The sequence below is a fragment of the Megalopta genalis genome, chromosome 2, assembly GCF_051020955.1.
Source record: "Megalopta genalis isolate 19385.01 chromosome 2, iyMegGena1_principal, whole genome shotgun sequence".
Lineage (NCBI taxonomy): Eukaryota > Metazoa > Arthropoda > Insecta > Hymenoptera > Halictidae > Megalopta > Megalopta genalis.
This window is the reverse complement of record NC_135014.1, coordinates 8036732-8049301: the sequence shown is the minus strand read 5'-3', so window position 1 is coordinate 8049301 and position 12570 is coordinate 8036732. Positions and strand designations below refer to the sequence as shown.

Genomic DNA, 12570 nt, shown 5'->3' with positions numbered 1-12570 from the left:
ATGTTTTTAGTGTATGGCAGGTTACATCGACTTTTAAAAAATCAAACGAAAAATTACAAAAGTCAAATACATTGTACATACATATGTATTGTATTCCTTTAGTGAATTTGAAAAATAACGGTCAAAAAATGAAAAAACCAGTTTCAGGACTCCGGACAAAAGAAATTTGCTTTTAGTACCATCTATCGACACAACCAGTTAACTGCAACATTGACCGGGTTCGCAAAATTCATAGTTTCGAAAGATTGTTTTGTTTGTCTTTTCGTTTACGTTTAGTCTTGACGGTTATAACGAGGATCCTGAAGACTATTTGAAAATTAAATGTAAAGAATCAACGGTTACCGAAAGGTCATAGTGGGCCTTCGCCTGACTGCTTGAACGGTTCTAATGTATTGAGTCAACGATTTTTCTACGAAGGTTGACTGTCCTGTCGAAAATTATTCTCATATACCTTCGTTTTGAGAGGTATGTACGAATTTTTAATCACAAATGTTTTCGATTGACATCCGGGATTAACTACTGTCACGAGACATAATTGTCTCTTCTCGTTCATTCCAGCGCGAAGCATCTGTAACAACTAACAACAAATTGCTATTACTTTCAACACTTAACGAAATGCATGAATCGTTGATATTCAAACATATCGACATGTAGCAAATCTTTGTGAAATAAAAACCATTTCTCTATTATTGTTTGAATGTCTCTACGACAGAAATTGTCATCAGACAATTCCGAATGTAGTAATGAAATCTAGGTTTTTAGTTACTGCCTTATAAGGTTTGAAAATAACGTCAAGTTGTAACTTATGACATTTCTAAGTATAGCTTCGCCTATTTCTTCGGATATTGTTTCTTTAGAATAATTACTGTTGACTAAGATATAAAGAATCTCTTTGTTAATTATTTTATACATTACATTTATATTTACAACATGTATCTGATATTTATCTTGTTTCATATTTATAATTTAAGTCATATGTAGTAATTGACAATGTTAATCAAGTCTCATGTCAATTAATTGTTTTCATAGGTTCTAAAATATGGAACAAGATACGGAATACATTAAGCTACCATTAGAGGAACGATGCGCGCACAAGGTAATATGTCCTATAATCTTATCTGTAATTCATAATATAATGCATTTATTTTTGTAATAATTTCTTAAATTAATATTATACAGTTATGGAGAGCACGTTTGCATGGTTATAAAGAGTGTGTAACTACATTTCAATGTATCGACGATGAAAAATCACCGGAGTGGAACAAGTTCCTAGGATTTATAAAAAAGTTTGTAGTAGACAGTAATGCTGTAGTTCAAGAAAAAGGGTTGGAAGCAGCATTAGCATTTGTTGAAAATGCCGCAGTGGCTGGAAAGTAAGTTTTATACATCAAAACAAATCTATTGATTTATATATCAATTAATATTTTGGTTTTATTGTTACTACTAATAAAAAACACTGATATACATTTTTATACCACAAAGTGATTAAACAATTCTAGATAAAATTAATTCTTTATAATTTTATAGGACTGTTGGCGAAGTTATGAGTGGAATAGTTACTAAATGTATTGCAGCCCCAAAAGTTAAAACAAAAGAGTTGGCAGTGCAAATAATATTAATGTATATAGAAATTGAGAAACATGAAGCTGTTCAAGAAGAATTGTTAAAAGGAACAGAAGCCAAAAATCCAAAAATTGTTGCTGCATGTATCAATACTTTAACAGTGGCTTTAAGGTAGTTAAAAATTATTGATTTTTACATCTGAAATAAGATAAAGTAAAAAATATTACTCTCTATATATTACGAGAATATTTATTGATTATTTTCTTACCCAATACAGACAATTTGGTCCAAAAGTGATTAATATAAAGCCTCTATTAAAAAAGATTCCTGGTTTTCTTGAAGATAGAGATAAAACAGTTCGAGATGAAGGAAAATTCATGGTCATTGAGATTTATAGGTATTTTGCTGATATTATAAAACTATCTTATCTTAGGAAAGTAGAATTATTTGTGTAATATAATCCTGTTTGTGTAAATTTTTAGGTGGATAGGTGCACCATTGAAACAACAATTAAATACATTAAAGCCAGTACAAATTACAGAATTAGAAGCAGAGTTTAATAACTTAAAAGAAGAGAAAGTTGTACCAACTCGGTTTCTGAAATCTCATAAACCAAAACAAATATGTGCCGCAAATTCTACAACTGATATTATTGAAGGTAAACAAATGTGAAATTATTTTACAGTATTTTTACGTTTTCTTCCCTAATATCCAGCATTTTCTAATAAAGATGGCAAAGATGATACTGATAGGGCTTCAGTACCAGATATTGATCCTTATGAATTATTAGAGCCAGTTGATATTCTTTCTAAACTTCCAAAGGATTTCTACGAAAAAATTGAGGCTAAGAAATGGCAAGACAGGAAAGAAGCTGTAGAAGCTTTAGAAACTCTTGTAAAAAATCCTAAACTTGAAAATGGTGATTATGGAGACGTAGTAAGAGCTCTAAAAAAGGTATACATTATATTATTATTATTATTATATAGTAGTAGTAGTAGTATAATAGTAGTACTATAGTATTATTATTATACTTAAACCACGTTTAATTTCTTCCAATTACATTATTTATTGTTGAAATATTATGAACAGGTGATATCTAAGGATTCTAACGTATTAGTGGTTACATTGGCTGGAAAATGTCTAGCTGGACTAGCTACAGGTCTTAAAAAAAGATTCCAACCTTACGCAACTGCTTGCCTTTCATCAATTTTGGAGAAGTTTCGTGAAAAGAAACAAACTGTAGTACAAGCACTTAGAGAAGCTGCGGATGCCATCTTTCTTAGTGTAAGTTTAATAGAAAGTGTTTTAAATTAATCCTGTGAAATATTTCCTCTATATTTAAGTACAATTTATAATTCATAAAACAGTAATCACTATCGAATTTCTAATTAGGACATTTAAGATATGCATGCTTGCTAAAAATATGTAAAAATAAATTAATTTCTGGAGTTCTATAATTAATACCAATTCAATGAAAATTTCAAATACCGTTATATTATGATTTGATAATAACGTATTTCTGATACATAATATATAATTGCATCTCACCGTGAATATCTAATGAATATTAGATATTGTATTCTATAAATAATGTAATTTCTGTTTAAATTAGATTTCAATTGATGTTTTACTGGAGGACACACTTGCTGCTTTAGAAAATAAAAATCCTGCAGTTAAAACAGAAACTGCTGCTTATTTAGCAAGATGTTTTTCTCACACACCACCACAAAGCTTAAATAAGAAGTTATTAAAAGCATATACTGGTGCACTTCTAAAAGCATTAAATGAATCAGGTATATCGTAGAATTGAATTTCGACAAGATGGTTTTTGTTTTTAATGTATTAAATAGTTAAAATTATTAACCTATGGAATAATATAATGCTAAACAAAGTGTTTTTTAGATCCAAGTGTTCGAGATGCTTCTGCAGAGGCTCTTGGTACTGCCATGAAATTAGTTGGCGAGAAAGCCATGACACCATTTATTACAGATATTGATAATCTGAAGATGACAAAGGTGCTTCTTACCTAACAACTGTTGTAATTAATTTAACATTATGTGTATGCATAAGTCTAGTTGTATTTTTTATTACATTATTCGTTAGCACATTAGAATACAAATTCAACAATTTAGAATATATGCATTTATAGTTTTCGAATTTTTAGTATTTTTGAAAATAACGGTCTGTCAATAATAAAAAGCGAGCTACTCTCTGCGTTATGTATTCATGTACATTCATTTTTGTTTATTAGATTAAAGAATGTGCAGACAAAGCTGTAATACATATTAAAGTTCAGAATCCGTCAAAAATGATTACTGAAAGGCCGAATACAGCGCCAAGTAAAATCGAATCAGCAGCGAAAGCTAAGGATGCAGATTTCAAAGCTCCAAAGAGACCGACTACAGGCATAGTTAAGAAACCCTTAGCTAAAAAGCCATCTGGTTTATCTCTAACAAACTTAGGTATTCAATTATTAAAGACCGATAGTAATAGAGTTTTTTAAATTGCACTTCATTCCTGCTTTTTTTCCAGCTGTTTCAAAGAAGCTCTCAACTGCAAAAACTCAAACAGAAAAAAATTATAGTGCCGAAGAAATAGATGAAATGGCTATACAATATTTAGCAGCAGATATTCTTTCAGGTCTCGTTGATACTAATTGGAAGACCCGTTTATCTGCAGTCGAACAACTTCTAGAGGTAGTTGACGTACTCCCTTTTTCATGTTTATAAGAATAATATAAAGAATAATTATATTTATAATATAATTATATTTTAGTTTGTAAAACAAATGAATTCATCAGAAGTACCTACACAAGTGATTGTACGAACGGTAGCAAAGAAGCCAGGTTTTAAAGATACAAATTTTCAAGTCCTGAAATTGCGGTTGGAAGTAGTAAAATATTTGGCAGAGAATTTCCCATTTTCAAAGTAAGATACACATTTAATTCCATCTTCGAATAAAATGTTCGTGTTGATTTACTTCAATATTTTTCTTTTAGTACTGTTTGTGAATATTGTCTCATGGACATAACAGAGAAATTGGGAGATGCGAAAAATAGTACAATCGCAGGTGAAACTCTTTTAACGATTGCAGAAGCAACTAGTTTCGAGTATGTAACAGATGAAATAATAGCGTTTGCTTTTAATCAGAAGAATCCAAAAGTTCAGCAAGAGACATTATCGTTAATATGTAGAGGTCTCACAGAATTTGGCTGTGTGTAAGTATTTCATTTTCTTAATGAATGCAACTTCGGCGAAGAAATCCTGTAATATTCATAGTACGTGTGTGTTTTAGTATCAATGTTAAATCATTAATGGATAATATCAAAAAAGCAGTTGCAGCAACAAATCCTAGTGTTCGTACTTCAGCAATTACTTTATTAGGTACGTTGTACATGTTTATGGGAAAACCACTGCTAATGTTCTTTGAAAATGAAAAATCTGCGTTGCGTCAACAAATTGAGCAAGAGTGTGAAAAGGTAACTACTAATTCTAGTATATCTTCGTATAAGTTAAACTTAACGCGAACATATTGTACTTAACAAAATGATTATTTCTTAGCATAATGGTGAAAGTCCTCCAATACCAATTCGTGGAGTAAAAAACAAAAAGGGAAAAATAAGTGATGACGACGATGACGAAGCTGAAGTGGATAAAAGATCTGCTTGTAATAGCGAGCTTGACATAAATAATCTCATTCCACGAATTGATGTCAGCAATCAAATTACAGAGAGTCTTCTGAATGAATTATCTGATAAAAATTGGAAAGTAAGTAATACATCTCCTATGATAAGAAACAAAACTGTTTATATAATACTTATTAATTGAAAACTTTTTTAATACTAGGTGCGAAACGAAGGCTTACAAAAGGTAAATGCTATTATTTCAGAAGCGAAATTTATAAAGGGTTCTATTGGTGATTTGCCTCAAGGATTAGCTCTACGATTGGTTGATAGTAACAGTAAAATAGCACAATCAACCCTAGGCATATGTCAAGCATTGGCAGTGGCCATGGGTCCACCAGCAAAGCAACATATTAGAGTTCTATTCCCCGGATTCATACAATGTTTGGGCGACAGTAAAAATTGGATTAGAACAGCAGCGATATCATGCATAAATACATGGGGAGATCAGTGTGGGTATAAAGAATTTTTTGATGGAGAAATAATAGGTGATGCATTAAAGTCCGGATCACCAGTGCTCAGAGCTGAATTGTGGAGTTGGTTGGCACAAAAATTACCATTGATTCCGGTGAAGCAAGTACCTAAAGAAGAACTTCTTGTATGTCTTCCATACTTGTATAATAATTTAGAGGATCGTAATTCCGATGTTCGGAAAAATGCTCAGGAAGCAGTTTTGGGTTATATGATCCATCTTTCTTATGAAGCAATGGCTAGGAATACAGAAAAATTGAAGCCTGGATCTAGGACAGTGGTACTTGCTGCATTAGATAAATCTCGACCAAACTTACCTATGAAACCGTTACCTAAGAAACAGCCAGTGGAAGAAAATAATCAAAAAGTTATTAAGAGTGCAGGAGCCGTAAAGGCGGCAAAAACATTAGTGAAACCTAAACAGAATCAAGCCACGTCAAAACCTGGTAGTGCACGCAAGAAAGATGACGATGCAGACACAAGTCCTTTGTTGGTTACGAATAATCTCAAACATCAGAGAGTAATCGATGAACAAAAATTGAAAGTTTTAAAATGGAATTTCACAACACCTAGAGAGGAGTTTGTTGAACTTTTGAAAGAGCTTATGACTGCTGCAAATGTAAACAAAACTTTGTTGGCAAATATGTTTCATTCAGATTTCCGATATCATCTTAAAGCTATTGAGGCATTAACCGAGGTAAATATTCAAATTGTTTACACGTAAAATGTATTATTGTTTTGATCTTCATCGGTTGTTTAAAAACTATTTCCAATTTAAGTTAAGGTTATCCTAAAGATAACATTTATCTAATATGAAATGTGATTATAAATTTCAGGATTTGCCTAACAATAGCAAAGCATTAGTGTCTAATTTAGACCTGATCCTCAAGTGGTTAACATTAAGATTTTTCGACACAAATCCTTCAGTATTATTGAAAGGTCTAGAATATTTACGTGTGGTATTTAATCTATTAATAGAAGATCAGTACCATATGTTGGAGAATGAAGCAGCATCGTTTATTCCATACCTCATCATTAAAGTAAAGTCTTTTTTATATTTTCCTTACTTAACTCATATTTTTATCAGTAATACATATAAAATAAACATTTTTGTTTAGATTGGAGATCCAAAAGATGCAGTGCGAAATGGAGTCCGAGCATTATTTAAACAAATTGCGTTGGTATATCCAATAAGCAGATTATTTTCGTATATAATGGAAGGTTTAAAATCTAAAAATGCTCGACAAAGAACAGGTATCACCATATATGAATATGAATACACAAAATATAATTAGGCAGCATTAAACAGTTTTATTTTTTCAGAATGCTTGGATCAACTAAGTTCCCTTATAGAAAATTATGGAGTATCTGTTTGTCAACCATCTCCAGCATTTGCATTAAAAGAAATAGCAAAGCAGATAGCAGATCGCGATAATTCTGTTCGGAATGCTGCCTTGAATTGTATAGTTCAAGCATATTTCCTTCAAGGAGAACGGGTGTATAAACTTATCGGCCAGGTAACAATTATTTAAATAGCATTGCTCAAATCCACGATCAATTTTTATATGAGATACTGTAATTGAGACTTTTATCGCAAATAATATCCTTTAAAGATTTATCAGAAAAATTAAATATGTATTTATCATTTAACTTATTTTACTGGGAAAATTGAATTTTGCATAACTGTTTAAATAGATTTAAAGATGTTCATCAATCTTTTGAACTTTTCATTTATAGATATCAGAAAAAGATCAGTCATTATTAGATGAACGTATCAAAAGGGCAGCTAAAAATCGTCCAATGAAATCGGCTTCAGCAAACAAACTTGCACACCCTGCAAGTACAACTCCTATCGCTTCTAATGAAGACGTTAAAACAGAATATGAAGAAGAAAATGAAGAAATACTCGAGCCACAACCTGCTTCACCACCATCACCACTACCACTACAGCAACAAAATGAATTGTACGTATAACATATTGTTATTTTTATTCAAGGTTTTATTTGCATGTATATACTTATAAAACCATACTTCATACTAATGCTTTTGTTTATACGATACTAAGTTTTTTTCCAATACTGTGATTAAGCAACAAAAGATAATATTTAATTTGTTTTCTATTGATTTTTTAATTTTATTTATGTTGGCACGTTTTTGCTTTTTAATGCTTCTTCAGGGGAAATGTAACAGACATAGATGCAGTAGCACCTGACAGCACAGCCGACGCAATACAGACGTGTCCTATGACTAATGAACAAACTTCAAAAACATCGCCAGTAAAAAGTACCACCATGTCGCCTCAAAGTGATCACGAAGATAATATTAAAACGTTCGTGCTTCTTATGTATCCATTTACAGTGCATTATGCACGTCATGGTGGCGGGACACATAAAATTGCAGTATCTATTTACTTTTTTCCTATTCTTTCTTTCTGCTTGTTTTTAAATACTTCTATATTTTGTTTATGAGAATGTTGGATATTTTTGATAATATAGAAGTGATTTATCGATAAAAAAGTAAGGTGACAGATAGAAATAAATTTTAAGTGTTTAAATATTGTTAGTAATTAGCTTATAATTAACTGCAGGATAAACACAGATTAAGACTCGTAGTATTTTATAGCTTAGAAATGATAAAAGCGAAATGAGATGATATCATACACAGATTGACATCTAGATACATACTTTTAAAATATATTTAAAATATCGTAATGTGTTTTTAGTTCACTTTTTCCTAATATTATAGTATTGTAATTTATGTATAATTTAATCATTTAGATGTAATTTAACATCACCGCAGAAAAAAGTAACAGGTCCATTTGGACTTGATATGGATTACTTACAAAAAATTGAATCAGAGGCGCCTGTAAAATTCAATAACCCTGTTCTTGTGGAAGTGAATCTAACTGAGCTTGAAGCTCTACTCGAATCTCCAAATACAGCAAATCTACCTAAAGTGCCGTGAGTAATTTATTTACTACCAATTTAATAAGTAATCAATAATGGAAAATGAAAATTATCGTTCATAATGCGCATGCATAAATTTACTATTTCAATTTGAGAGCATAATATTGTTATTATACGGTATATATTCCAGAATGATACCAATTTCTCCTCCGAAATTGTTGGTATCAAAGTCAACAATGGTTACACAACAATTGAATACGGCCAACGCAAGTAAAGAAGATAGTCTTGAACGCAAAATTCTTGCAATGTCTAGCTTGGATTTAGCTGTTGCGATTCAATCAATGAACAGTATAGATAATGTTTGTATTTATAACGCGTGTGTTACAGTTTACTTCACTTGTTATATATGTATATATATTTATTTATTTTACTTTTTGTAGTTGATTAAATCCCATCAAGTTCTGAATTTACAATCCAAAGAAGATAAATTTATTGGTTCAATAAACATGCAATTGAAACTTTTGCAAACATATCCTTTACAACAAGGAGGAACAGATATATCCAAAGGTTTTAGGAGCACATTTATGGTTATTTTAGCGGTAAGATATATATATACATATACGGATCTCACAAGAACTGAATTAATTAACACGATTAAGTAAGGGATAAAGAAAATGATAAATTTGATATTATAATATAATATAAACATTCGAAAACAACTAAAACGAATACATTTATAAAATGTGAGATTGACAAATTTTTAATCAGAATTATATGAGAACTATGTAAATTTTTATAACATTGTAATATGTAAATGTTTTTTATTGTGATACAGTTCTACGATAGCGGAGTTCTTGGAAAGAATGTTCCGTTGATTCATTTAAAGGAACTTGTGGATCAAATGATTAGTTTGCTAGCTGAGCATAAATTACACCATTTACATCAGGCTGATGTATATTATCGTGTTATTAACAACATTGTTTGCAAGATAATAGATAATTCAAATCATACCACGATTATATGGTAATATTCTAAACAGTCATAGTTTCATTGACAGTTTATTAGCCAGGATCAAAATTGCCATCATAAATATAGTGATTATTATTTGTTGTAAATATATTACTTTATATACGTTTAGAATACGAAAATAAATAAATGATTAAGTAATTATGCAATCATATATTTAAACTATTTTATGGGATTAAATAATTATTTGAAATTACCTGGTAATCGGATACTGTCCTTTTCTTAACAACTTGGCCAATGAACTGTTAAAAGTGGGAGCTATATATAAATATTTAATGCATTTAATATATTTAATGTTTTGCAAATATTTAGTGCTTTAATAAAGTTGCTCCATGGATGTGCTGAATCTAATGAACCTTCCAAATATGAAGAATTAGTTATGAAATGTTTATGGAAGATAGTAAAAACAATCCCTAACTGGGCTGGAGATTTAAATTATGATACTATTCTTCTGGAAGTTCATCGCTTTTTGAAAGTATGTATTTTTTTTATCTATCTGGCATAATTATTTAATAATGTTCATGTTTATAATTTGATGTTTTTTAGGATTATCCTACCCTGTGGTGGAAACTAAGAAAATCTGACACTCCATTACGAACGATTAAGACAATTCTTCACAGTATGACACGTATAAAGGGCAGTACAATTCTCAGTCATTTGACTCGAATAAATAACACGAATGAATCGGAATTACATACCTATCTCGTAAGGCTGATCGCGGTTAGTTCAATTAATTATACATGCGATAGTGACTTCTATGTTATGGTATTCAAAAATTCTAACACATTGTACGATTTTACAGACTTTCAAACCTGATGAAATTAATAATCCAAGAACAATGATTAAATCAAGTAATAGTGGTAAAGCACAAGAACACCTATCAAAGTTTACTCACCAACAATTATCTGAAATATTTAAAAAAATTGGGTCGAAAGAACACACACAAGAAGTACGCGAAATAATTTATTTTATGTGTCATTGCATCATTAATATTTATTCCACATATTATTTACACTGCTTTTCAAACAGGGTTTAATACAGCTGTATGATTTTAAACTTCAATATCCTGAGGCTGACGTACAACCTTTCTTGATAAAGTCTCACCAATTCTTCCAGGATTTTATAGAACAAGGGTTAAGAGACATCGATCAAGCAAGAAAAAATCAAAATCTTATATCACAAACTAATAATCAATATTCAACAGGTAAATAATTTATACAAAATAAATAATTTATCAAAATCTCATATCACAAACTAATAATCAATATTCAACAGGTAAATAATTTATACAAAATATTGAAATAAATTTATTATTAAATTTAACATTGTTTATATAATTCGTATATCATAGGCGATCCCACAGGACATGACGAGAAAAGCCTAATGGATCCGTTGCACAGGCTCGAAAAACTTCGAGCAAATGAAGCACAAAGTAAATCTACTACTCAATCAAGACATGAATTAACCCACTTCGACACTAATTAGGTAAGAAAACTATAAACTATAAAAGTAAAGAATACAAATTTAAATTAATTTTCATTCTCTTTAAAAATTGACCAATATAGTATTTGTGCGATATTCCACACGTTTATTGTTTATATGTATAAAGTAAATTCTGTTTCACAGGATTGCAGTGCTTAAATAAATGGACGAAGAACCAATAATACATATAACACAATATTAAATAACGTACATAGTGCATAGATAACGAATGTTAACAAAAATACCCAATGTAATGTTATGCCGTTCAGTGCAACATTAACTGTAGCATTTACGTTCGGATTTTCAGTAGTTACATATAGATCATACAATTACTAACTGCGTCAGGTTTATGTGTTACAATATTTAATGGAACTATGACCGCGTTATACTACTCATATTTATGCGAATTTTATAATAATTAAGCTATAAGAAGGAAGTACTATGCTCTCTTTGGACTGATTTTTACAGTCGATTTACATTTCGTTATTTCTCTTAAATAAATCATCTTTAATGTATATTATAAGCTATTTTTTTTGTTAATTCTGTATTTATGAAGCGAGAATATAATATCTACAATTATTGTTTAATTAATCGAAATTGAATCGTACTATGAGAAACACTATTCTCCGTATTTATATCCAAGTATACGAATATTATGAATAACAATTTAATACATTAATTTTTCGTGGTAAAGTAGTATATAGAATTAGGAAAACATATAATAGTAATTTAATATCAATGTCTTCAAGAAATTCTAGAACATCTTACGTAGTGTAAATAGATTGTGTATATATTCAAATATTCAATAAAATATGTCTTACAATATCACTGTTAGTTATACTTGCATCTTAACAACAAGGAATCACTACTGTTACCATTATTTACTGCTTTACCTTCAGATCCTTTTCACTTTCATAATGTGATTCGAAATAATCTTCACTGTAAGTAAACCTTGAAAAAACTTTTATTTACAATATTTTACTTTAAATTAATATATCTTATTAAATAACGGTCTTATATGTTATGTAAAATATGCAAAAGTATATGATTTATAAATATTTTTTAATCGGCTTGAAGATTAATTTTTACAAATCGATTCTTTAACTTTATCCAAAAATACAAGTTTTATTAAAGGCTTAGAATAAATACATGATACAACAGAGAGAGAAATTCAATTAATGGAAGAATATAACAATCATTATTTATCAAAAAATAACAAACAAAAATTATGATTTGTAGATTGTAAATGATTACACTCTCCGACAAAATCAAACCTTTTTTCTGGGTTCCTATAGCCACTATGAAATTCTTGTAGAGCTTCACTCTCTGAACAAGAATCCGAAAACCGAATTGCTCCATCACCCTCAGTTTTTTAAATAAACGAACTTTTGTAAACACCCAAAATTTTCGACAAAAATGAGGTATTGCATGAAAAGTACA

The 12570-nt window shown here is 30.0% G+C and overlaps 1 protein-coding gene across 4 annotated transcripts; it reads left to right on the top strand.

The window, feature by feature from the left end:
• The first annotated feature begins 197 nt into the window (after positions 1-197).
• On the top strand, positions 198-11955 carry msps (msps cytoskeleton-associated protein 5). 4 transcript variants are annotated; one of them, XM_033466557.2, is made up of 32 exons: positions 199-465; positions 1030-1096; positions 1180-1373; positions 1528-1734; positions 1841-1960; positions 2046-2221; positions 2294-2517; positions 2653-2847; positions 3176-3356; positions 3466-3578; positions 3815-4025; positions 4096-4259; positions 4339-4490; positions 4562-4780; positions 4858-5041; positions 5124-5330; positions 5409-6413; positions 6553-6756; positions 6835-6970; positions 7040-7233; positions 7454-7680; positions 7893-8045; positions 8494-8676; positions 8813-8981; positions 9063-9221; positions 9458-9645; positions 9961-10123; positions 10195-10368; positions 10451-10597; positions 10678-10852; positions 11000-11133; positions 11275-11955. In XM_033466557.2, exons 2-31 carry the CDS (start codon positions 1040-1042, stop codon positions 11131-11133), a joined length of 6015 nt encoding a protein of 2004 aa, XP_033322448.2. In that variant the 5' UTR covers positions 199-465; positions 1030-1039; the 3' UTR covers positions 11275-11955. The 4 variants fall into 4 exon arrangements, 3 of the variants coding, with proteins under 3 accessions (XP_033322448.2, XP_033322447.2, XP_076384927.1); XM_033466556.2 differs by having other exon boundaries at positions 2279-2517; XR_013037243.1 differs by lacking the exon at positions 11275-11955 and having other exon boundaries at positions 198-465; positions 2279-2517; positions 10678-10923; positions 11000-11134.
• The last annotated feature ends 615 nt before the right edge of the window (positions 11956-12570 follow it).

What these genes read in the sequence shown, in the direction of transcription:
- msps (XM_033466556.2), top strand. Translation starts at nt 1,040, where the DNA reads ATGGAACAAGATACGGAATACATTAAGCTACCATTAGAGGAACGATGC. An exon ending in ATGGTCATTGAGATTTATAG is followed by an intron (nt 1,961 to 2,045) that starts GTATTTTGCTGA and finishes GTAAATTTTTAG; the next exon opens with GTGGATAGGTGCACCATTGA. An exon ending in TTTATCTCTAACAAACTTAG is followed by an intron (nt 4,026 to 4,095) that starts GTATTCAATTAT and finishes CTTTTTTTCCAG; the next exon opens with CTGTTTCAAAGAAGCTCTCA.